Source organism: Vigna umbellata, chromosome 1 (genome assembly GCF_029865625.1).
Source record: "Vigna umbellata cultivar VRB3 chromosome 1, Vumbellata_1.0, whole genome shotgun sequence".
Taxonomy (NCBI): Eukaryota; Viridiplantae; Streptophyta; class Magnoliopsida; order Fabales; family Fabaceae; genus Vigna; species Vigna umbellata.
The window spans coordinates 30,620,592-30,646,855 of NC_142165.1; the positions used below are offsets into that span (position 1 = coordinate 30,620,592).

The following is a 26,264-nucleotide window of genomic DNA, read 5'->3' on the forward strand; positions in this document are numbered from 1 at the left end:
AAACTTATTGTAATAGGTTAATATAGCAGCAAAATTAAAATTATATTTAAAAAAACATATTATGATTAGTCTAAAAAACTGTTATAATAAGTTAGATGCCATCACATGTAATAAAATTCAAAATAAACCACATGTCATAAAGAGTTTGCATGCTATTTCTGATGTCGATGTTAAAGAGGAGAGGTGGGAGGCATTAGAATCACCATATCTTACTTTTTAGTTAATTATCTCACCAAATAAACGCGTTATTTTAGTTATGTGTGTTTCACGGGGTATAGTATAGCTAGTGTCTTACATTTTAGATGCATTTTTGTAACCACCAGTTACATTATTTTAATAATAATTTACTTGTAATAGTTGTAAAGCTGACTTCATTTTTCTTTTCTATTGTCAGATAATCATTTTCTTTCTAAAAAATAACTTATGAAAAAAAACAATGCAAGCGGTTATTATCAAAGTTTTGAAATTAATTATCAAAGTTTTGAAATTAATTGATTACTACAAAAATTCTTCAAATTATCGATAAAATTTTATCGTAAAAATATATTTGTTGGTGAAATTGAATTACTATTAGAATTTATTGAGGGATTTGAAATTTTTCTTGACCAACAAAATTTTTAATAAAAATTTTTTTGTTAATAATACATATTTTATTTATTGATGAATTTTACTGACGGATAAACTCGTCGATCATGTAATTATCGACGAAAAAATCCATTAATAATCCATCATTAATTGCTGACGAAAAATTTGTCTGTAAATAACATGACTTGATTCATCTTCTTCCCCGTTCTCATTCTTTTTCTTTCTTTTTTTTTATCAAGGTGGAGATGCTTGTTCTTTTTTCTCGAACCAAAAACCCCAACATTTTGAGTCCTACTCATGCAAGGGGCAGTCTTCCTCTTCTCAATTGAAGGTTCGATTTAGTACGAGACCCTCCTCTTCTCTCATTCTCTTGTCTTTTCTGGCTCTCAATGCGAAGAGGGAAGGTGTCACTCCTTCTTCCCTTTGTTATGGGTGGTTCACAAGGAAGACATGTTAAGTTCGTGGGCGTCCTTGTAGTGATGGGGATTGCAAAGTCTTCTCCTTCGAAGCAACATGTGATGCTGGATGCAGGTTCAAATCTAGCAGCGCATGAGTGCGAAGTGTCACAATGACTGGCGAAACAATGACGCATTGCAATGGGTTACCGGGGACGGTGCTCGTAGTGGTGCATCGCATTTCGGGATGAAGTGCATTGCATATTTCTGTTGGTTATTAATTTATAGGAGAAGAAGGAAGTTGCTACCTTGCGCATAATGAAGAAGACGTGTGAGAGAGAATAAATAACCCTGTCTCGTAAACAGAGAGAAAAACGTTTTACCGATGGATTTACCGACATATTTTTTGTCATAATGTATATTTCATTTATCGACAGATTTTTCATTGATAAGTAACAAAATACGTGGTAAAATTCCCGCTCTTTTTACTCATGAGTTATCAACGAAAAAATTTGTCGATAAATGAAATATGCATTACTGACGAATTTTACCAACGACAAGATTCGTCGATAAGTAAAAATATAGGGGACAAAATTATTCTCTTTTTATAGATGGGTAACAGATAAAAAAATCCGTCGATAAATAAAATATTACCTACAGATTTTCGTCAGTAATTACCGATGGTTAAAAAAAATTTGTTAGTAAAATTTACCAACAACACTTTTATCGACAGATATTTGATTGTCGGTAAGTTGTCAGTAACTTTAATTTACGAATGAATTTTATGTATTACTGACAAATTTTAGCTGTCGATAATATCAATTATTTTTGTATTCTGATTTTATATGTATTGTATAATTTATAATTCAATCTCATTATGCAAAATGTGTTAGCCTGATTTGGTCTAGTTCGAGTATTGTATGAATTATATGTTATATTAGTACTGATATAACGCTTAAGATGTTATCATCATAAAAATCAGTAAACTTAATGTACATAACAGAATCTAATTAGATAATAATAAAAATGATTTTATAAATGATTTATTGATGTGGAAATAAGTTTGTTTTATGTAATGTTTGCCTCATGGTTTAGGCTAAAATTTCCCCACCTGGCCATTGGTGCTTTGTCCTCATCAGCACAATCCTTTGATAACATCACGTTACAAAATGGTTATTATTCTATTATCACAAGGGATTATCGAGTAATTCACCATTATTTGATACTTTTGTCATATATTTATTTTACTTACTTTTCCTGAAATGCTTATTTTTTATGAAGAAATGATATGCAGGAAGCTAGTGAGACATGTTACAAAACTATACTATAATCTTGGAGTGAAATTCACATAGTAGTTTCTCACCCAAATGGTTTGGTCACTCTCAACAAGAGATTCAACACTTTCTACTGTGAACATTATCTTCTCTCTCCCTTTTGTTTCTAATAAATGTGATGAACCTTTAGAAAGATTCGTTAAATAGAAAGAAATTATGCAATAAATCTTTATCCCCACTTTAAGATTTTATTACAAAGAGATGAGATAACACCTGTTCTTTTTCATTTTTTTTTCTCAACACAAACTTGAGTTCTTGCTTGTTTCACAACCTTCTTACCAAAATTCACAACAATGGCCTTTGTAACACCTCGATTTAGGTGTCCTTATTTATTCGTAGAACATTCATTTACTTTTTCAAACTTTGAAATTTCAATTTCTTCGATAAAAACTATTTTTATTACATTATAAATATTGAAAATCGAGTAATCCTTAAGAAAATTCCCAAATATTTTTCCCAGAATATTTCTCATCTCTACGCATGTCTAGATTCCTCTTAAATATCATTTGCTTTCATATAACAACACGAGTTATACGATCATCGTACAAACACAAAAAAGCAAGGATGAGTTAACCAAAAAACAAAAGAGAAAATACCAAAACAAATTCACCCACACAACTTAAAATCATTCATTTCAACATACATCATCAAATTTCATATACGTTACCATATAGTTGCCATCAATTTAATTTCGTTGTTATGTCTTTCATTTCCCATATCATATCGTTACTTTGCTTTCTCCTAGAGTCACTCTATTTAAGCCGAGAGCCTTACTAGGGAAACCCATAAACAATTGTGGCTTATAGATACAACAATACATCCATAACATACAAAAATCATCTGCATCAACCTAAATCATCCAACTTATCAATAATTCAGAACTCAATCAGTACACATACTCATCATATAGATATATCCATCACATGAAAACACAAAATCTATAACTCTCACATGTAATTATTTAATCATTCAGTTGTTCATCAATCAAACACACTCATATTCAATGTTTCCAACATCAATTGAAACTCATTCCTTCTCAAGTTTATCATGCAAACATTATAATGATCTCATTCATTCATATTCATACTCATAATTGTCTAGGCATATATAAATAACCATTCAGTTTAGCAAAGATGAAAGGTCATGCACATTTTCTATAATTAAAATTTCTAAACGCTTAGGAATATGTTACACTAGTGCAAAAATAGTGTATAACGTCACACGTTCAACGTCCAACCATTGAATAACCAACGTTAAAAATGACCGATGACATTTCTGTAAATAAATGTAATTATTAGACGTCGTTTAGAATTGTAATTCGACGTCAATTTGTTATATTGGGTAAATTTTGCGAAAATGCTTGACCCAATGTAGGCTAACTGAGCGCACTCTAATGAAGAAAAAACATAGTTAGAAATTCTGTAAACCATTTACAAATTTGGAGCAAAGTAAAAAAAAAATTGTAGTAGTAATTTATTTAGGATTGTTATTACATATTATGCTTATATACATATAATTAAACTAACAATTATTACAATATACAAATATAAGACATGGCATAAGACAAACACTAAGACATGGCATAAAACATGTGATAATTTAAGGAAAAGTCTAATCTAACTTTTTTAACTCCTTTTCTCAAACTAATGGTGACATAGTCATCTCAAGTTTGTCTCTCAAAATGTTGAATCTTGTATGTGTGAGAGGTTTGGTTAAACAAACTTAAATTTCCAATAAGTAGTGTAGAGGACTTAAATCTTTAAGAGAGAAAACAATGTTTAGTTGAGTAATGAAAGTATCCAAGGACTTGTTGTTGTTCCCTATTACTATTATGTCATCAACATATATGAGAAGAAGTATGATATGGTCAGTTCCATTAAGGACAAACAATGATGAATCACTTTTGGTGCTTTGAAAACCCCATTTTAATAGTGTCCTTCAACCTGCCATACGAAGCCCTTGGAGCTTGCTTTAGACTGTAGATTTCCTTATTTAACTTGCATGTGATCAAGCTTAGTTGAATCTATATACCCTTTAAGTTGATGTATAAACACAATTTCTTTAAGACTACCATTCAAGAATGCATTATTTATGTTTAGTTGCTTAACTTCCCAATTTAAATGTATTGCAATGGATAGAAAAATTCTTATAGTGTTGGATTTGATCACTAGACTGAAGGTCTCATCATAGTCCAAACTTGTAGTTTGTTGAAAATATTTGGTAACTGATCTTTCTTTTCTTCTCTAAATTGATCCATCAGCCTTGTATTTAGTTTTAAAGACCCACTTTGAGTCTATGATGTTATTTTCCCCTGAAAAGAAGAGAAACAAGAATATACAAATATTTAAAGAAGAGAAGGAAGGATTAGTAATTAATCTTCCATAAAAGAAATGTGCTTTGTAATCCTTTTTCCTCTTGAATTCTCCTTGGCATGGCTCTAGTTAGAGCTTCTATATGATCTCTAGATGGTTCTCCATCATTCGAGATCTCCATGCTCAAGTGCTTGTGCCAACTTCAGAAATCCAATTCGTGAGGGAGGCCTTAGGCACATTTATTGTTTGGCTTAAAACATTGATTATGTCATACTTTGGCCCACCAAAGGTACTATATTGTTATTCTTAGTATTTTTATGTAACATTTTATAAATAAATGATATATACCTTTGAAAATATTTATTCCAGTTCTTTCGTCCTTAGAGGTAGGCCACGTGTCAACCTATTATCTATGAAGATGATGACATGGTAGAAGTAGATGATGATCCTCTAGGAAAGCTCATGACGAAATTAAATAGGATGAATAGAGAATTGATAGAGCTAGAGTCAGAGTTAAGAATATTTGGCCTCTAGTGTCATGTGCTGTTGTACATTACTCTCAATGTGCACTAGAAGTAATTGGGAGAGACATAATGTTGAATATTTCAATCATACAACTATGATGCATGTAATATTTTTCATTGTCTTTCATATTTAAATCTAGGAATTGTTACTTTTAAATATATTTTTTTACTTTCTTGTTAATTATAGGTATATGGACATAGTCATTGTGACCAAGGTTGAACTTCCATGTGTGGATTTATTGAACCTCAAACCATTTAACCTCTTGGAAACACACTTGAGCACAAACAAACTTATTTGCAAACATGGATGTCTAAGTCAAAAAGAGAGATGTATCTTGCGTCATACATTGATGGGTATGTGCTACTGAATGTAATATTTTGTGAAGGTTTACTTAATTAATCGACGACCTATTTGTAATTCATAGTAGGACCCATTGACAACTAAGATAATGAACAATTGTATGGTTTTGTTTCCTGCTCAGGAAGATGAAACTTGAGTTGAAATCGATGTTACAAACGTATGCGTTACAGTTTTTCATATAACCTACTTAGTTATATTAATACTAATCTATGTTTCAAATGTTTCAAATTTAATTTAGAATTGTGGTAAGCCTAAAACACAACAAATTCAAATACTATATCCAAAGGTTGGAACTCATTTATCTTAAAGTTATTAATTTTCACATGTCAATTTATGACCTTGATATGTGATTATTTTCTTTGTCATATTTAGTATAACAAGTAGCCAAATGCATATGCATATGACTATTATGTCATGTCTTGGATAAAAACCATCATTGGAGCAAGAATTAGAGATGATTGGATTGATGTAATAATATATACCTTTCATATATTACAAATCACATCAAACTTTAAACATTAGTATGCACACATAATGATGTTGTGTTATTTTTGCAGCGCTCCAAGAATCCATTACCTATAACAGATGACACAATGAAGAAGATAAGACAGGAGTGAACAATGTATCTATTGGAACAATGGAGTTAGGACCCACAATAGCAATTGTATTTTGCTTGAAAACTATCTAGAACAAGTTTTTTATTATTTTATTTTAGTTTTGTTTTAATAGTTTTAGTTTTGGTAGATTTAGTGTTATTAGTTACATTTTTTTTAACAATTTTAGTTTTGAAATATAATCTGTAGGAAAATTTTTTAACTGTTCTAAAGTGTTTTCTATTTCTCAGGTTTGGGTAAATTATAAATATAAAAAATTATTCTAAAAGAAGACAACATTTGATGTCTGTTAGTGCACGAACAGACGTCAAATGTTGTTCATTTTTTGTTAGAAGTGACACAAATTGGATATCAATTTATTGTGATATCCATTGTTAAGGGATGTTGAACTTCCTTATGACTCACATGTTTGGACGTCTATTTTTAATATCAACACCAATTTGATATCTTCGACTAAAAAGTCAAAATTTCTTCTGACATTAAATTTCAAAAATAACATACGTCAAAAGTTTTTTTATAATAATTTTGATATTTTTATCCAAAAGTGACTTAGTTTAATCATGTAAATAAAAAGTAATAACAAAAATATTTGTGGCAAATATATTATGGTGAAAACATTCCATAGTTGAAGAACTAAATGTAACGAAGTAAATGAGTATAACTAAACTTTTGTCTGCATTTTTATTATATGCATAGATTGTTTTATTCCAGTTTAAACTCTTTATGAAAATGTTTTATTAAAGTGTTAATCAGTTTAATCTCTTTATGAAAATGTTTTATTAAAGTGTTAATCAGTTTAATCTCTTTATGAAAATGTTTTATTAAAGTGTTAATTTGATTAGCCCCTATCACACTTTTAAACTATCTAGTAAAAGTTGTTTATTTTCCAAAGCTTTTGTGCAAAGTTTTGACACTGTAATATTATCTTTTGTGAAAACTTGTGTAAACTTCTCCTTGTAGAGCTAATTTGTCATTTCAATGCAAACTCTAAGTTTAGGTTGAGAAAAAACAACATTAATCTTTCGTAAACGCATCCTTGTTTGTAAACCTACTGTGACTTAGACCCGAAAAAAATATTTGTGCTTGAAAAAACTTTTTAAAGAATAGACATGCAATTAATTTCAAAAAACAAGAAAATAGTAAGATAAAAATAATATTTAAACAACACTTGTATTAATAGAATATGGCTTTTCTAATTAAGAAAACTAATTACTTTTCTATGCATAATTTGAATCTAATGTAAATGATTTCATCTTGTCCTTTATGCAACATATTGTTATTGTAATTACGTATTGCTGACAACCATTTTTTTATATTGCAAAAACATATATAATTAAATGAAGGTAAGAGACTAAAAATTTTCATTATAAAGATGAAACAAAACCATTCCTTATTGAAATACTATTCAAACGTATGTAACATGTAGAAAGTTGGAAAATGAAAACCTGCAAAAACATGAAAAAAAAAATTACTGCTAAACTTTCTTTGATGTTATACGAAAATTTACAAAGTGGGATAATTGATTATAAAATATTCCTTTACTTAATTATATTTTGTTTATATGTTAATTATAATATAATTTTAATTATTTTAATACTTATTTATTAATATATTATGTTATAATAAATGAATAATTAAAATAAAAATATTCAAATAATTAATAATATAAATTAAATAAATTAAATATTTTATATAAAGAAATTTATTTTAATATATTATTATTTTAATATATAGCCTTTTATTTAATAGGATTAATGATAATTTTTCAATTTAATTTAAAATTTATGTTTAGTTTAATTTATATTTTAAAATTATTTACATATCACACTATTTTGAAACAAATATATTTATAAACTAATTTTTAAAAATATAAAAAAAATTATCTTATTACATCAATCCCAATACAAACTTTCTATTTACCGAATCACCCATACTAATATTATGACTCAATATTTTATTTTGCCTTGTTTCCTAGGAAAAGAAAACACGTATATGACATATCCTTTTATTGTTTTTTAATATTGTTCTATTATTCTCATGTTACTTTGATTTGCATGTTTTAATTTTTAATTTCTGTCATAATTTTTGCCGTCCATTTTAGTTGCCTTTAGATATATTATATTACTATATTGCATATTTATTTCACCGTTCAATTCCATCAGAAGTCTCAAGTTGTTTTTTGGCCCTTCGCAAAACGCAACGCAACGCAACGCAACGCAACGGTAGTCAACACAGTAAGAGAAGCAGCTTCAGTTTCAGTAAACAATGGGCGATTTTACGGTTGCGTTAAACCCTCCCAAAACCTTCGGCCCCGAGATTCTACCACCCATCAATCGCACTTCCGCGGCGGCGCGTGGACGCGTAACCAAAATCTCTTTCAAACCGCACGGATTTCGAGCAATCCGCGCCTCAGTGATGCCGAGTGAAGGCCAGCAACACTCGTCTCTGGGAGACTCTCTCGTGAACAGTCCGCACAGAAACGACGTCGTTGATGTTATCAGAAGGAGCGCAATCTCTAACTGCCTCTCCGAAACTAATCTTCACAACACCGTTCCTGGTCTCCTGTCCAAAACCCGCGGCAAAGTGTGCCATCTTTGAAACCGTTATTTATTTATTCTCTGTTATGTGTGGTTTGGATTGAGAAATCGTTTGATATGTGTTTGAAGGTTCGAGATATTTACGACGCCGGGGATTACCTCGTTTTGGTGACCACTGATCGGCAGAGTGCGTTTGATAGGATTCTTGCTTCCATTCCTTTCAAAGGCCAGGTGTGTGGTTAATTCGGGTTTTGAATAGTGAAGAATTCTTTCTGGTAGGTATTAGGATACTGCAATGATTAGATAAACGCTATTGAATTTTATTATGTCTGCAATCACTCGTGGTAAATTTGAAAACATTAGACCTTTTGAGTTTACTTTTTCGCAAACTTGTCAGCACCATAAGCTCATTTTAAATTGTTTGTTCTTTTGAACATATTGCTGTTTTCTAAAATTTTATCTTTTTTGAAGAAAACAATATAAGGGGATGAGAAAACATTTACCTAATTCTGTTTGTTAATTTCTAGAACACCTGTTTCTGAAATAGTTTTCTTAAAACTTATAGATTTTGGATGAAAAGGGAATCAGACAAACTGTATTTCTCTCTCTCAATTTTAGAAATGTGTATCGTGTGTTGTGTTATAGGCATGCCATGTTTTGAATTTTTAAGTTTGCCATATTGCTGCCATGTATGTGTCACATATAACTAACTGTATAAAGTATTCATGTCCAGTGTCATATTGTGTTGTATCCATGATTTTTAGCAGGTAATGTAGAAGAAAGCACAGTTTTCATTTTGAGGGGAATAACCATTATCTGAGCAGGGTATTTGTATTTGTGTTTCTTTTTTGTTTTTGCTCTTAACATAACACTTTGTGGACTTAAGGGAAAGGAGATGATCTGGATCCTTAAACTAATTGTTTTGATGTAGAAGTTGTAGATGAATAAGAGGATGTCTGGAATTTAGTTGGTGGAGTGGTGGTTACTGAACACTTAGCATTTAATAACCTTATCATTTTCCCTCCCAATTGCAGGTTTTGAATGAGACAAGTTTGTGGTGGTTCGAAAGAACTAAGCAGATAGTTCCTAATGCAGTTGTATCGGCTCCGGATAAAAATGTTACAATAGCTAAGAAATGCTCAGTTTTCCCTGTTGAGTTTGTTGGTGAGTAACTTGCTAATCCAAACAATTTTTGTTGGCTTATTGAACGATTTCGTTAATCACCTTTAGCTTGTGACTCTATAACATGAAAGAGTGTTATGATGTAATTGAAGTTTTTCTTTTTCCATTTTATTTTGTCATACCATATAATGTGATTTCTTATGTAAGAGTAAATGAGAGAGGTTTTTATTGGAGCAAGTGGGGGATCAGAGCTATCTTATGATATGTCTGAACTTAAATACTGAATTCTCACATAGTAGAATTTCTTATTGGAAATGCAAAGACTATTCTGAGAAGTGGTGAAAATAACAAAGATGGTTGGGCTTTTCAGGTTAATTATTACTTCACATCTTATTAAATGCTTTGATAGGTACTGATTGTTGATTAATTGGCATTTTACACTGGAGTAACTTAAACAGATGTTTTTTCTGCTAGGGAGATATTTTTTAATGTAGGATGTAGCAGAGGAGTTCTTTTGCTATAAAAGGTAACTTGGGAAAATAATAGATACTGTGGATATATCCTTGGCAGCATTTTGTTTAATTATTTTGAAATTTGGAAGAGAATCCATAAAGTTTACTTGAGTAATTGGGATACAATGATTGCTGTTCCCGGTTCATGAGTATCTAAATTTATTTTGGGTTTTTTCTGAAGATCCACATATTGTCTTGTGCCTTTGAAATTTAATTTTATTGTGTTTGTGATGTGTTGTAAACTATTTAAATCTTTTAAAAATGGAAGGTTTGGATTCTAACAACCATCTGTTGACACATGTTACTGGCTTGTAGCAAGAGGATTTGTAACTGGAAGTACTGATACATCTCTATGGACAGTCTACAATAAGGGTGCTCGGAACTATTGTGGAAATGTCCTCCCAGATGGTGGGATATCTCATTTGTGTCTCATTCTTAAAATATGTTTGTCCGTATATTTAATAGGACATTAACACACGACAGGAATGGTAAAAAATCAGAAGTTGTCTGAAAATATACTCACTCCAACAACCAAAGCTGCAGATCATGATGTTCCTGTCACTCCAGAGGAGGTATGATGCCTAGTTTTATTTCTTGCAACCAGCTTCTTCAGTATGGTTGAAGTTACAGCGAATGATGATCATGTTATAATATTGACTTGCATTATCAATTAGTTCCTACTCCCCTTATAAAAGAGGATGCTTGTGTTAAATCATCAATGGTGTTTCTTTTCAGTTTGCTTTACATTGCAGCTTTTATGTTATTATTTCTGTGAAAATATCATCCAAGATCAGTGACGAAATGAGCAAAATTATGATTGTAGATTTTCTTGTTAAAGGTGGAGTAGTGGACTAACTTGGTACGTTGGTAAAAGGAAGCATGAATAAAAGCCTAGGGTATCCTCATGATTATTAATAGAATATTCTTGTTCTTGGAGTTACTAAGGTGTGATGACGGAGTTCCACCAAAATGATTATCTTTGATAACAGTGCTTTTATCTCAAATTTTTACTTTCTTTTATGATGCATTTCCCTTGCAGATTATAGAAAGGGGACTGATGACTCAATCTGATTATGAAGAAGTGAGTGAAAAAGCATTATCCTTGTTTGAATATGGACAGGTAAATAACCTACGTTGCTAAGTCATTTTTGAATTTGGGAAATACAGGACACAATGAAGTGCCTTTTCACTGTAGCCTCTAAAATCACACTTGTAAACTATGACGTATTTTTTCTTTTGCACAACAGAAGGAATAACTCTAAATAATGTGGTAATAGATATAACTAACATTATATTTTATTTGGGTTACATTGGATAGATGATGTGTCAGCAACTCATTTTGAAACTGAAAAAGGGAGAAAAAAGACAAAAGTATTATGGTTTAAATTTTTTACGATGTTTGTTCTATAGTTAGGGCATACTTTTAGGAATCAGTGTGTAATGTAAAATGTTACGTACCTGAGTACGAAACCTAACCAGAACAACCTCTCACACACTCACAACACGAAATAGAACAATGAATGAATGATAATGGACGAATGAATCTCTTTTATTGATGGTAATATCTGAATAAACAAAAGCAAACAATAATTGGGAGCATAACCTCCTTCAGTCACTTGGGAGTATAACCTCCCTCACAGGAGCATAGCCGCCTATCAATAAACTCAATAATCAAAAGCATGCCCTAAACAATATCATCTAGCTTTATTTATATTAAATATTTCCCTAGAATATAATTCTATTTACTATAATTAACTTATATTAAATATTTCCCTAGAATATAATTCTATTTACTATAATTAACTTATATTAAATATTTCCCTAGAATATAATTCTATTTACTATAATTAATTTATATTGAATATTTCCCTAGGATATAATTCCATTTACTATAGTTAACTTATACTGGATATTTCCTAGGATATAGCTCTATTTACTATAATTAACTTATACTGAATATTTTCCTAGGATATGACCTTATTTACTATAATTATTTCCCAGCTCAACCTAACTGTTGTCCCAGTTAGGATAGTCACTCTTCAATCGATTGGCTCCAGCTCTTCACTGCCTTCCGTTCGGCTTGCTTTCCCCTGTCTCCTACCGCTCCAGCTCTTCACCGTCTTCTACCGTTTGGCTTGCTTCCCTTTGCCTCCTACCGTTCGGCTCTCCTGCCTCCTATCGTTTGGCTCCCTTGCCTTCTATCCTATCACCCAATATCCTATCATAAAAATTGTTCTTCTCTGGAAGAGAGTTCCATGATACTTAATGATGTACATATACTCATCTCTTTCTTTCAAGTTAGTTACACCTTTGATTATGATATTAGGTGGTTCAAATACCAAGATGTCTTTGCTTATTCTGTAGACATTTATTTCTATATTGTTTTTCATATATTTGGTTCTTTCAGTTAACCCATATTTAGTGGAATAGTTAGTTAGTAAGGGAGTTGGGAGCTGAAGTAATTAGAAAAGATGGCATGTTGCCCATAAATAAAGAAAAAGGTTGAGAGGCAGAGACATTCTGTGCATTGTAAAGGAAGAGTCCAGCCCTCTCAAAAGTCCGTGGCCAGAATCATTATACTCTTTTCTATTAATAGCAACCTTGCTTTCTATAATTCTGATCCATACTGTATTAATGTTATATATTTTACATGAGAGAACCTTAATTTTGAAATGTTTTTTTTTATTTTTATTTTTGCGTTTTAGAAGTAAAAAGGTAAAAGGAGAGTCCCATTATCCTAGTGCTTTCTTAAGCCTTTTTAGATCTTTAGGAAGCACACAGGGCATGGGATGCACCATTCTTGAAATTATAGAATACATTGTATACACTAGTCAGCAGTATGTTGAATAATTAGCTTGGTCTGAAGTTCTCTCATTTTTGTCTTTGCCATGCATAGTAGAGAAGAAATTGAAGTTAGGAACAGATCATCATTCCTTAATTATAAAATAGATGGCTAGGTCCTCAAACTTTGTATAAGAAGGGAAATGTGTCTCTGTAAACGTTTATTAAAAAGACATTACTCAACTTGTATTCATCATCTTATGTAGGATCTTTGCTGAAGGCAAGTTATCAATTCAAAATTTGCATAAGTAAGAGCAACTTGCTCCAAACTTTATGTTATCATGATGTCAAACCACTTGTAAATACATTACTCAATCACTGAAGTCGTGATCACAAATCCATCAATGCTAATATCAATTCAGTCATTTTCATCAGCAAAATATCTAAGAAATGCCGCTTTAGTGATCAGTTTGTTGCAACTTCAAGAACTGTAGCCCACTCAAACAACTTACTTGCATTTCTCCAATCTCATCTCTTCCATACAAATTTCATTTTTCCACAGTAATTGATGGAGATTTATGTGTAAATCATCACTGACTAGTGACCTAATTTTGATTATAAGATCTATTCATCAAAAGGGCCCAGTGTTCTCCCCCTAGGAATATTGGTGATTGATCCATTGATTGGTTGCTTGATCCTGTGTGCACAATCTATATTTTTACCGCTGTTAAATTATTTTTCCCTTTGCTTCGTATCACTTTTCCATTTGATTATTGACTTTGCAGCAAGTGGCTTCAGAGCATGGCCTCATATTGGTAGATACTAAGTATGAGTTTGGGAAGGCAAATGATGGCTCAATTATGTTGATCGATGAGGTACAACGATATCCGGATGGATAATGCTTATTGAACTCGTACATGCACTCATATATTAAGTATACAAATGTGATAAAATTCTTTTTCCAAATCCCAGGTCCATACTCCTGATTCAAGTAGATATTGGATTGCCAGTTCTTACCTGGAGCGCTTTCAAAATGGTCTTGAGCCTGAAAATATTGACAAGGTATTTTATGTGTATCAAACTTTAGTTTTTCCTCATGAAGTGAGTTGTTTTTCTTTCTAGAGTATATAGATTTAATGCATGTTTGGTTTAGATTATTCTTAGGAAAATATTTGCTTAATTTCAAGCTCACTCAAATAAAAATAAGCTGAACCAAACATGTGCTAAGTGGATGTATTACCTTTTGCTTTTTTTTATGAAATATTGATAGTCAGCAATTCCCTAATATTTAACAATCTGATTTTTAGGAGTTCTTGAGGCTGTGGTTTAAAAGTCACTGCAACCCGTATGAAGATGAGGTATTTACATTTTATAGTGCTAATGGTTTAACTTGTAAGTTGTAAAGATTGCATCACACCACACTGGTGAATTTTATTTAGGTCCTTCCCGATGCTCCCGAAGATCTTGTTTGTGAGTTATCCTGGCGGTATGTCTTCTGGCGCTAATTCCTTTTACACTTGATATACTTTGCATTGAGCTTACTTCTAGAAATGAACCTGAAGCAGTTATGCTCTGATTTTTCTTTGTAAGACGGTGACAGAAATTCTAGTGTCAGATTTATAATGTACAAATTTAAATGGAAGAATTGTACTTGTATTGTCCTCTTCTTTTCTTTTTTTTTTTCCCTTAAATTAAAGAAATTCAATTTGGTGGATAAGGGACGCTCAATAATGAAGAAATGAATAAAACCACAACGGAAAAAAGTTCTTCATTTCCTTCATTTAAAAGCTGCCAAAGCTCTTCCATGCCAAAAACTCTAGTAGTTGCTCCTATGGATACTTGCTTTAAGCTGATGCTTTTATGTTATTTATTTCAGTTATATGAAAGGTTTTTTTTCATTCTAAAAGGAAAACATTACATTCTTTAAGAAATTTTCTAACTGTTCCTTGCTAGTATGCATTAAAATGAATACAGTGATCATCAGTTTTCAGTGTCCCATTTTCATGACATGTATATCCTATTCATACATATGTGTGTGTGTATTGCTGTAAATCAACTTGTGTTTGATTTCGATACATTATTTATGTTTCATTCATTTAAATGATCATCATACTATTCTGCTGACAGATACATTTTCTTGTACGAGACTATAACAAACTCAAAGTTTGAGATGCCATTGGCCGAGGTAATTCATAAATATGTATTTTTTAAACTATATTATTTAATGCAATCGACACTAATACACTTTTCTTCCTGCAGGAGCCTATACACGACCGAATTTCTCGAAATGTTGCATCTGCACTGTCATCTTTAAAGTAGCAGAAGGATTTTGGGGCCACATTGTAGCTCGTGTTGTAATCTCTTACTGTAATACATATTAAAACTAATGGATAACTTCTCCAAACAATTTTTTATTTTTCTAAAGTAACTTAAAACAGAAAGAGAGACCAATTTTCAATGCTCTTCGATTACTTTCTAGATTGTCATGACGACAGTGGTCGGAAATTTGACACACTTGTTTTTCTAAAACAAAAAACGAATAAAGAGCTGTTTCTGAAACCAGAACCCAATGTGTTATTCTTTGTCTTGTATATTCCTCGTGACAACACTATAGGAAGTAAATTTCCTCTTCTTTTCTACCGTTGTTTAGCATTCATTCTACCTTCGGAAGGCAGGGCATGTTACTTGTGCGATTGTATCAGTGTGTCTGTATGTCTTGTTATACTGTCTTATGTGTTACAATCCTGGCAATTTCAGTTACTGCCTTGTAATTTTCATATTTATGCTAAATAAGTTTTAAACTTTGACTGTAACTAATAGGTTTCTGGATTGGAAACCTATCTAATGTGTATTCACTCACACTAAACAACCAGAAAATAAAGTATAAACTCTCCAAAAGAGCCAAATATTCTCCCCTCCACAGGATAAACGTGATCGTGTCTTTACGGTAAAACAATAAAAAAGTGTCCAATATCATAATACAATAGCTCTTTGTAGGAGCTTTATTTCCCGCCCAAATACTAATACGGTTATAACTACATAATGCTCCTCTCCCTTTATTCCCTTTTCTCTTTCTTCATAAATTATCCATTTCCTATCATTATCCATCGCCTGATGTGCAACCTGGTTGATGAGTGCATATTTATGTCCACATTTATGTTTTAAAATTCAAATTTTTGATGAGATTCTTGTGCTTAAATGATTGAGTTTATCGGGTTTGGGAATTAAAGAGACTTACAATGTGATTTTAGTTGCATAAATTATTTTGGATAGTCTAATGCTTGTTGATGCAGCTGAAATTAAAGTTTGAATTGCAATTCTGAAAAGAAAGAAAAGACTAAAGTGCAATTAGAAGAAATTTCTGGACTTCTGTGCAATTTTGAATAAAATAAAAATGATTAAAATGTAATTTTGAGCAAATTTATTTTAAAAGATAATTTGGAGAAACTATATCTTAAAATATTTTATTTGATATTGTTAAATAATTATCTTACTGTTAAATAATTACCTTATTTAACTATATCAATAAAAATCAAAAGATAGTATTTGCCAAATCTTTTTGAATCTAGAAAAAATATTATCAAATATTCTCCAAAACTGATTAAATATGTTGAATATTTGAAAGATATTAGATATAAGATAAAAGATCTTATCAATAGAAGATTCAGAGTCCAAGCCCAATCAAGCCTATATAAAGAGAATCGGGGAGACACAACTCATTCATTCAGGCTCCTCCACTTGGAAGCATTCATCCACCACTCCTCTCATTTTATTTCATCATGTCTTTTACTCCATTCATGGAGGGCTAAGCTTCTAGTGCTATTCCACTATAATTTCATTATGGATTTTGAGATTAAGTTGAATTAATGCAATTGTTTCTTTTGATTATTGATTTGAGTTGCTCTCCTTTTATGTCTTTCATCTCTCAATCATATTAAAAGTAATGATTTTTGCATCATAAGGTGTTTGAATCTACATGCATATTAATCATATGAGTTCAAGGGTTTATAGGTTTGATTGAGAATCTACTTTGATTAAATTTAGGAACTTTCATATGATTAAACGAGTTTTTGCTATCAATTGAGAATGTACTTTGATTGGTGGTAATAATTTCAACTATAATTAATTGAGAATTTACTTTGATTAATTAGCTTTAATTTGATTAGGAGATTTAAGAATAGACATGATTAAACATAATAGAATTTGATTGAGAATGTACTTTGGTTGAATTCATTGTGAATAATCTAGAAAGGTCTTGCACTTGATTGAGAATCTACTTAGGTTAACTGCATGATCGCCCTCAAATTAATTAAGAGTGTATTTTAATTAATTTGAAACTTGAACAATAATCAATTGAACAATTATCTGTGGATAACCGATGCTGAATCTATCTTGGAAAAGCAGTGGAATTAGCTTATTTCATCATAATTGTTTCTAAGTTTCCTCTTTGTTCTTCAATCATTCTTCAAACATTAATTCCATTAGTATAATTTCTCACTTTCATTCTTGAGCATTGCATAACATTCATAAGATTCAAATATTGAAAAGCAATTCCGTATTCGTTGGGAGACGACTCAAGATTACTTTAACCCTATCTACTTTCTTGACTACTAACTTGGCAATACTGAAGTTGCCTTGAAAAGTATTATTAATTTGAAAGCTTCAAGGACAACATATCAAATTTGGCGCCGTTGTCGGGGACTACAGTTAGTATTTTGAATATTTTGATTCTTATTTTAATTTTTATGTTTATCTTTATTTGTTTTTTTAACGCAAATATATTTAATTTAGTTTGAGTTGTTTTATAGCCTTTAGTTATTATTTTTAGCAAAATCTTTGTTCTTGTTTTAATTAAGAATTTATTTTGAGAAGTATTTGAGGCTAGTTTGAATATATTCTGGCTATGAAAGACTTGGTACTTAAGTTGTCCATTGTGACGCACCTCTCTTTCCTGGGAGTGGACCCAAACAAAGTATCTCTTATCTCTTATTTGAAATCTTTCTCTAAAGCAAGAACAAAAGAAAAAAAGAAGAAGTCAAGAATAGAGAAAAAACTTCAAGCAAATTGCGTAGTGCATGACCAAAGCTAACCCGGGAGAATTTTATCAAATTATCCCGAAAGTTGAAAGGAATTTGCGTAAGCTACCGAGAAGTTTGACATTTAGGTGTTCTACTGAGGGAACACTTTCTACATCTAAATCCATACCACCTTCATTATCTCCAATCACAAATATACCATTTAACCCCTTACTTGATCCTAACCCGAACAGAATGGCACAAAGAACTATCAGAAAGCTAGCCATCTCCCACAATATAGTTATCCGAAGTAACATTGAATACCATAATGATGAGTTAGAGTTGAGACCTGACCAGTTAAATGCCTTACCAAAGTTCAATGGGTTATCAAGGGAGAATCCACACAACCACTTGAGACAATTCCACATGTTGTGTGAAAATTTTAGATCTCCCAAGATCACAATAGAGAGCCTTAAAATGAGAGCTTTTCCTTTTACTCTTCAAGGAGAATCTCAAGATTGGTGGTATTATCTCTCTGCACGGATTACAAATTGGGAAACTATAGAAAGACTCTTTCTTGAAAAGTATCAGCCATCCGTAGAGAAATCCAAGATACAAGACAGAGAGATAGGGAGAATCTTAGTGAATATTGGGAAAGATTCAAGAAACTATGTGCTTCATGCCTTCAACTCCAAATGCAAGATTTCATTTTAAGCTTTTATGAAGGATTAAGTCCAATAGATAGGTCATGGGCAGATGCTGCAAGCGGAGGATCTTTCTTAGACAGGTCACCAGAGGATGGTATAGATATAATAGAACGGAATGCAATAGACAATCAAAAGTATGAAACAAGAGAAAATTCAGTGACTTTGTTGAAGGGAGTGCATGAAATTGAAAATGATGCAGTTGATGGAAAGAAGATAGATGAAAGATTAAATAAGTTAGAGAGCAAACTCGATGAGATTTCAAGCTTGTTTAAAACCTCAATTCCACAAATTGCTAAGAAATCTAGTTTCAACTGATCACTACACTGATGAATGTCCTAGCTTGGTGGAAGCTACTATGGAAAACCCATCTCAAGTTTTTGCTGCAAACATGTTTGGAGGAAATAGGTCATACCAGAGTTATCATAATTCCTCCTCCAATAGGTATCAGCAGAACATGCAACCTTATGTTCCACCTCAACAAAGGCTACAACCTCAACCTGAAATGTCATTGCAAGATTTCATGAAGACAATACTTGAGCAAAATTCATAAATCAAGAAATCAATTGTAGAGTTGACTTAGAGGGTGGATAAGTTAGAGGCCAAGGAATCAAATAAATTGCTTGCACAAACAGTGATCAACCCGCGAAATGTAAGTGTTATTACTTTAAGAACGGGGAAGCAAGTACAAGGCTCTAAGGGAGCCTAAAAGGATGAAGATAAGGAAAAAGAAGACACACATATTGATGACAATGGAGGACCAAGTGAACCATCACCTTAGACTACAACTGATGAATCCAGGTTAGTATCCTCTAACTCTTCTTCTAAAAATTGTTCTTCATCTTATTCTCCACCTCCTCCATATCCAAATCGGTTGAAGTCGAGAAATAAAAAAATGGAGGAAATAGACAAAGAGATCTTAAATACTTTCAAAAAGGTGGAGATCAACATTCCCTTGCTAGATGTTGTTAAGAAAATCCCTAAATACGCCAAGTTTTTAAAATAACTTTGCACAAATAGAAGGCGTTTTATGGATGATGAGGTTGTGAATTTGGGAAGAAATGTGTCCAGCTTTATTAAGAAGCATATTGAAATACCATGAAAATGAAAGGATCCAGGTGTGTTTTCTGTTCCTTGTGTTATTGGAAATTCAAAGTTTGACAATGCCATGCTAGATTTAGGGGCTTCCATAAATGTCATGCCTTTATCAGTTTTTACTTCTCTATCTTTGGGACCTCTTAAAACTACTGGTGTAGTCATTCAATTGGCCAACTGTAGCACAATTAACCTTGTAGGTGTGCTTGAGGACGTCCCTGTAGGTGTGCTTGAGGACGTGCTTGTCCGAGTAGACAATTCAATTTTTCCTGTAGATTTTTATATCTTGGATATGAAGGATGATGAAGGAATCAGTCCAACAACTATTATTTTAGGAAGACCCTTCATGATGACAACACGAACCAAGATAGATATGCATGCAAGATCATTGACAATGGAGATAGGAGATGTGAAAGTGCACTTCAACGTGTTGGAAGTTGGGAAGCACCCGATTAAAAATCATTCTTTTTTTTGTATTGACTTATTAAGTGGTGTTGTAAGCACTTTTTCTCCAACTTTGGATTATTCTTTTTCAAATATGTCGTGCCCAACTTTAGACGACGAAGAAATATGTAAAGTAGGTGATATTGAGGACGTGGTGTCAATAGATGATACCTTTGTGGCATTCAAGTGTGATGTTGAGGTGCCTGATATTACCTTAGGCAGTAAAATGTTGCCATCTGTGGTACAACCACCCATTTTGGAGTTGAAACCCTTACCATCTCATTTGAAATATGCTTATCTTGAGAAACTCCCTGTTATTATATTTGCATTGCTTACTGATGAGCAGGAAAAACAACTATTACAGGTTATCAGAGATCACAAGAAAGCAATAGGCTAGACTTTAGCAGATATTCCTTGTATTAACCCTTATTTTTCATGCATAGAATACTTTTGGAGGAGGATAATAAACCAGTGAAACAACCTTAAAGAAGACTGAATCCTCAACTAATGGAGGTTGTAAAGAAAGAGGACACCAAGTTGCTATAAACAGGTATTATATACCCAATTCTAACAACACTTGGATGAGCCCTGTACATGTGGTTCCCAAGAAATATGGAATCACAATGGTCAAGAACGAGAAAGACAAGTTGAATCCTATTCAGGAAAGAAGTGGGACACATAATTTAGTAGTTGACCATCTTAGTAGGATTGAAAAGGGAAAAAATAACATTCCGATGTAGGATGACTTTTCCGATGAAGTCGTCCTAGCATTCCTTCCACCATGAAGGAGGTAAGTACCCTCATACTTTTCTTTGCATTCTATATATAAGGCACCAATTCATAACAATGCATAGTTTAAGTGTAGGGGTGTAGGGAAACAATTAACTTTGTTCCCTATTTTTTTTAAATAAATATTTGCAATGGATTTGAGAGTTTGAATCAATAACTGGGATGATATTGAATTCAAGAGAAAAGAATGAGTTATGTTGATATGAGTGGATTGCTTCTATGATTTGTTGATTGAGTTGACTCGAGAATTTCTTGATTAAATCTTTTATGAAAGAAATTTGAACCATGTGAGTTTTGGGCTTAATGTTAAGGATGGACCACCATGTGCCATACCTATATTTCTGCAGTGATTTGCCCATGTTTTGTTGATACTTTAATATTTAGCTTAATTCTGTGTTGTGCAACCGAGGTGAATATGCATGATGTGATATGATTGAGGCATTTCTTGTTTTAGCTACTTGGCCAAATAAACTTGTCCTAACATTAATCTATTGGAAAACCCTTTGAGCCTTAAAGCTAGTTTCCTTGTTTTCAGTCATTGTCAAATGAGAAAAGAAGAAAAATCGTATGAAAGAAGGAGTAATGGATTGTGTTAGAAGTAAGTGGTGAATAAGTAAAAAGGAAGATGAAAAGTTAGAGTTTTGAAAACAAAGGGAAAAAGAAAAGAAAAAGAGAGAAAGGAAAAAAAATAATAAAGTTGTTTTTGAAATCAAGTGTCATTACTCTTTCTATATCAATTTCAAAAACTCAGCAATTCCCAAAAAAAATTTCCTACCTTTGTCTTGGCCTCAATATAACCTTTAAAAAACCCTCATGATCAATAATTGCATGTTTTCTGAAGTATGTGAATGTTAGAATTTTGCTAATTATCAAGGGTGTCTACTTACATGGGTATTTTGAGCGTAAACACAAGCTAAAGACACTTGAGAGAGTTGGAGATAAATAGATACATTTTGACTTGATTGTTATCTTTCATATTTGATTTTTTTGGGAATTCAAAAAGGTCAACTCATGTGTGAAGGATAGAGTCATTTCATTTGCATGTCCATGACAAAGTGATCTCTAGATGATTGATCTATGTCCGGTTCTGTTCATTCTTTTGATCCAAATGCAAATATGGAATAAAATGACCCAGAACAAAGTCTTGAAATTAGTCAATTTTGCCTAGGAGTGCAAAAGGATAAGTGTGGTGGGTGTGATGAGTGCATATTTATGTTTTAAAATTCAATTTTTTTATGAGATTCTTGTGCTTAAATGATTGATTTAAAGTGAATTTATGACGATTGAGTTTATCAGGTTTGGGAATTAAAGAGACTTAAAATGTGATTTTAGTTGCATAAATTATTTTGGATAGTCTAATGTTTATTGATACAGCTGAAATTAAAGTTTGAATTGCAATTCTAAAAAGAAAAAAAAGGCTAAGTGCAATTAGAGGAAATTTCTGGACTTCTGTGCAGTTTTGAATAAAATAAAACGGGTTGAAATGTAATTTTGGGCAAGGTTATTTTAATAGATAATTTGGAGAAACTATATCTTAAGATATTTTATTTGATATTGTTAAATAATTACCTTATTCATCTATACCAATAAAAATATAAGATAATATTTTCCAAATCTTTTTTATTCTAAAAAAGATATTATAAAATATTCTCAAAAACTGATTAAATATGTTGAATATTTGAAAGATATTAAATATAAGATAAAAGATCTTATCAACAGAAGATTCAGAGTCTAAGCCTAATCAAGCCTATATAAAGAGAACTAAGGGAGACACAACTCATTGATTCTTAGGCTCCTCCACTTGGAAGCATTTATTGCCTACTGCTCTCATTTTATTTCATCATGTCTTTTACTCCATTCATGGAGGGCTAAACTTCTAGTGCTATTCCACTATAATTTTATTATGGATTCTGAGATTAAGTTGAATTAGTGCAATTGTTTCTTTTGATTATTGATTTGAGTTGCTCTCTTTCTATGTCTTTCATCTCTCAATCATTAAAAGTAATGATTTTTGCATCATAAGGTGTTTGAATCTACATGCATATTAATCATATGAGTTCAAGGGTTTATAGGTTTGATTGAGAATCTACTTTGATTAAATTTAGGAACTTTCATATGATTAAACAGGTTTTTGCTATCAATTGAGAATGTACTTTGGTTGGTGGTAATAATTTCAACTAAAATTAATTGAGAATTTACTTTGATTAATTATCTTTTAATTTGACTAGGAGATTTAGGAATAAACAAGATTAAACACACTAGAATTTGATTGAGAATTTACTTTGGTTGAATTCATTGTGAATAATCTAGAAAGGTCTTGCATTTGATTGAGAATCTACTTTGGTTAACTGCATGATCGCCCTCAAATTAATTAAGAATGTACTTTAATAAATTTGAAACTTGAACAATAATCAATTGAACAATTATCTGTGGATAACCGATGATGAATATATCTTTGAAAAGTAGTGGAATTAGCTTATTTCATCATAATTGTTTCTAAGTTTCCTCTTTTTTCTTCAATCATTCTTCAAACATTAAATCCATTAGCATAGTTTCTCACTTTCATTCTTGAGCATTGCATAGCATTCATAAGATTCAAATAATGAAAAGCAATTCCGTATTCGTTGGATGACGAATCAGGGTTACTTTAACACTATCTACTTTCTGGAATACTAACTTGGCAATACTAAAGTTGCCTTGAAAAGTAGTATTAATTTGATAGCTTCAACGACAACGTATCATTTGTCCTCAAGGTTGAAGTCTGGGAATTGTTCCTAGATAGTTAGCACATCCTCCCTTGTTGCTCCTTCCCTTTCCCCTTCCTGCCATTCAACCAATATCTACGGTATGACCTCCTCATCATGTTGTTTCTTCCTCTTGTCAAGGATCTTGAGTGGCCAGAACATTGGGCCATCAACTTGTAGTTCCTCTAATAGATCCTTCTCAACTTGTCTTGTGCCCACTGCTAGCTTCAATTGTGACACATGGAAGACAGGATGAATTCTTTTTGTCTCGGGTAACAACAGTTTAAAAGCAACTTTTCCAATCTGTTGTATTACTTTAAAAGGCCCAAAGTATCTTGCTGATAACTTGGGATGCAGCCAAGTTGTCATGGAAGCTTGTCTATGATGCCTAATATTTAGGTACACCCAGTCATTGACCTTAACTTCTGATGGTTTCCTCTTCTTGTTAGCATACTTAGCCATCAATTCATGTGGTCTTTTGCAAGTGAAATTGAGTTGTTTGAGTGCTTCATCCCGTGTTTGAAGCTCCTAAGCCATAGCCTTGACGACAGTTTCCCAAGAATGAAACAAGTAAGAGCAGGAGGGGTTCGTCCATAAATGGTTTCAAATGGGCTATATTTAGCTGCACCTTGAAAGCTAGTATTGTACCAATATTCAGCCCAAGGAAGAACTGTATTCCAACTCTTGGGTTGTTCTGAACAGAAACACCTCAAATACCCTTTCAATATTTTGTTCAAAACCTTAATTTGTCCATCAGACTCTGTGTGGTATGCAGTACTCATTTGTAGTTGTGTGCCATGCAATTTGAACAATTCTTTCCAGAATAAGCTAAAAAATAAAGGGTCTCTATCATTGACCACCGATACTGGCACCCCGTGTAATCTGACTACTTCTTTAACAAAAATCTCTGCTATGGTTTTAACAGTGTAGGGATGCTTTAAGGGAGCAAAATGACCATACTTGCTTAGACGATCTACCACTACCAGAATCGCATCATGACCTTGTGATTTTGGTAGTTTAACTATGAAGTCCATGCTGACTTCTTCCCAAATAGCTTGTGGTATTGGCAAAGGCTGTAACAATTCTTGAGGAGAAGATGTCAGGTATTTGTGCTGCTGGCATACCAAGCAGCTGGCTACGAAATTAGTGACATCCTTTTTCATCCTTATCCAATACAATGATTGGGCCACCCTACGATAAGTCTTATATACCCCCGAGTGTCCTCCAGTATTTGTAGTATGGAACTCAACTAGGAGTTTAGGAATCCATGCCGAGCTTGCAGATAAAACCAACCTTCCTTTGTAGTGTAGTCGGTCGTTCTCCATTGTAAAAGAAGGATATAAATTAGAATATGCTCTTACTTCCTTTATTATCTTCTTGAGCACTTCATCCTCCTCAACCTCCCTTAACACCTCCTGAAAATCCTACAATATGGTCTGGCTATAATTCTTAATTCAACCTCCTCTTCCCGCTCTTTGTATTCTCCTCTCCTTAACAATGCATCAGCCACCCTATTAGTCACCCAAGATCTATAAACTATGTCAAAATCATACCCCAACAGTTTTGTCAACCAATTTTGTTGATTTTGGGTAGTTATCCGCTGTTCAAGCAAATACCAAAGGCTCCTCTGGTTTGTATGCACCACAAAATTTTGACCCAACAAGTAGGGTCTCCAGTACTGGATGGCCATCACCAAAGCCATGAGCTCCTTTACATAAATGGGTTTATTTAGGGATCCCTCTGACAATGCCTTGTTAAAGAAAGCAATAAGCTTGTTATTTTGAGTTAGAACAACACCCACTCCACCCCCTGATGCATCACACTCAATGTGAAACTACTGCTTGAAATCTGGTAACACTAAAACCGATGTAGTAGTAATGGCATCCTTCAATCTTGCCATAGCTTCTGTAGCCTGTGCAAACCAGGTAAACTGCCCCTTCTTCAACAGTGTTGTCAAGGGTTTGACAATCTTCCCATAATCCCTCACAAACCTCCTGTAATAGCTTGTGAGACCCAAAACCCCCCTTAAAGCTTTAAGGGTCCTGGGCTCTGGTCATTCCTCCACTGCCCCCACTTTCTCTTTATCCATCTCCACCCTTTTTTCTGAAATTAAATGCCTATGTATCTGATCTTCTTCCTCCCAAATTCACACTTCCTTCAATTTGCCACCCATTGGTGTTGTCTTGGCGTATTCAATACTTGCCCAAGATGTTTTAAATGCTCCTCCCACTCCTGACTGTATATCAGGATATCATCAAAAAATACAAGCACAAACCACCTTAAGCATGTTCTCAGTAGATCATTCATCATACTTTGGAATGTAGCTGGTGCATTGATGAGGCCGAAAGGCATAACAAGGAACTCATAATGTCATTGATGTGCCTTAAAGGCCGTTT

At 32.6% G+C, this 26,264-nt stretch overlaps 3 protein-coding genes across 3 annotated transcripts; 2 read left to right on the forward strand and 1 right to left on the reverse strand.

Moving 5' to 3' along the window:
• Positions 1-8,283: 8,283 nt before the first annotated feature.
• PUR7 (purin 7) lies at positions 8,284-15,642 on the forward strand. The gene is made up of 12 exons (XM_047318148.2): positions 8,284-8,708; positions 8,792-8,893; positions 9,697-9,826; positions 10,612-10,704; positions 10,780-10,868; positions 11,336-11,416; positions 13,863-13,952; positions 14,050-14,139; positions 14,385-14,435; positions 14,517-14,563; positions 15,205-15,262; positions 15,337-15,642. The coding sequence occupies exons 1-12, from the start codon at positions 8,391-8,393 to the stop codon at positions 15,394-15,396; spliced, it is 1,209 nt and encodes a 402-aa protein (XP_047174104.1). The 5' UTR covers positions 8,284-8,390; the 3' UTR covers positions 15,397-15,642.
• Positions 15,643-19,964: 4,322 nt separating this feature from the next.
• On the forward strand, positions 19,965-20,732 carry LOC124841802 (uncharacterized). The gene has a single exon (XM_047318145.1). It carries the CDS (start codon positions 19,965-19,967, stop codon positions 20,730-20,732), a length of 768 nt encoding a protein of 255 aa, XP_047174101.1.
• A 3,232-nt stretch (positions 20,733-23,964) lies between these two features.
• On the reverse strand, positions 23,965-24,330 carry LOC148205114 (uncharacterized). The gene has a single exon (XM_088103058.1). It carries the CDS (start codon positions 24,328-24,330, stop codon positions 23,965-23,967), a length of 366 nt encoding a protein of 121 aa, XP_087959184.1.
• Between the last annotated feature and the right edge of the window lie 1,934 nt (positions 24,331-26,264).

Bases quoted from the DNA above. Each gene is read 5' to 3' on its own strand.
- PUR7 (XM_047318148.2), top strand. From the start codon at position 8,391: ATGGGCGATTTTACGGTTGCGTTAAACCCTCCCAAAACCTTCGGCCCC. The intron at 8,894-9,696 runs GTGTGTGGTTAA...TCCCAATTGCAG, and splicing joins CCATTCCTTTCAAAGGCCAG to GTTTTGAATGAGACAAGTTT. The intron at 15,263-15,336 runs GTAATTCATAAA...TTCTTCCTGCAG, and splicing joins TTGAGATGCCATTGGCCGAG to GAGCCTATACACGACCGAAT.
- LOC124841802 (XM_047318145.1), top strand. From the start codon at position 19,965: ATGCTAGATTTAGGGGCTTCCATAAATGTCATGCCTTTATCAGTTTTT.
- LOC148205114 (XM_088103058.1), bottom strand. From the start codon at position 24,330: ATGGCTAAGTATGCTAACAAGAAGAGGAAACCATCAGAAGTTAAGGTC.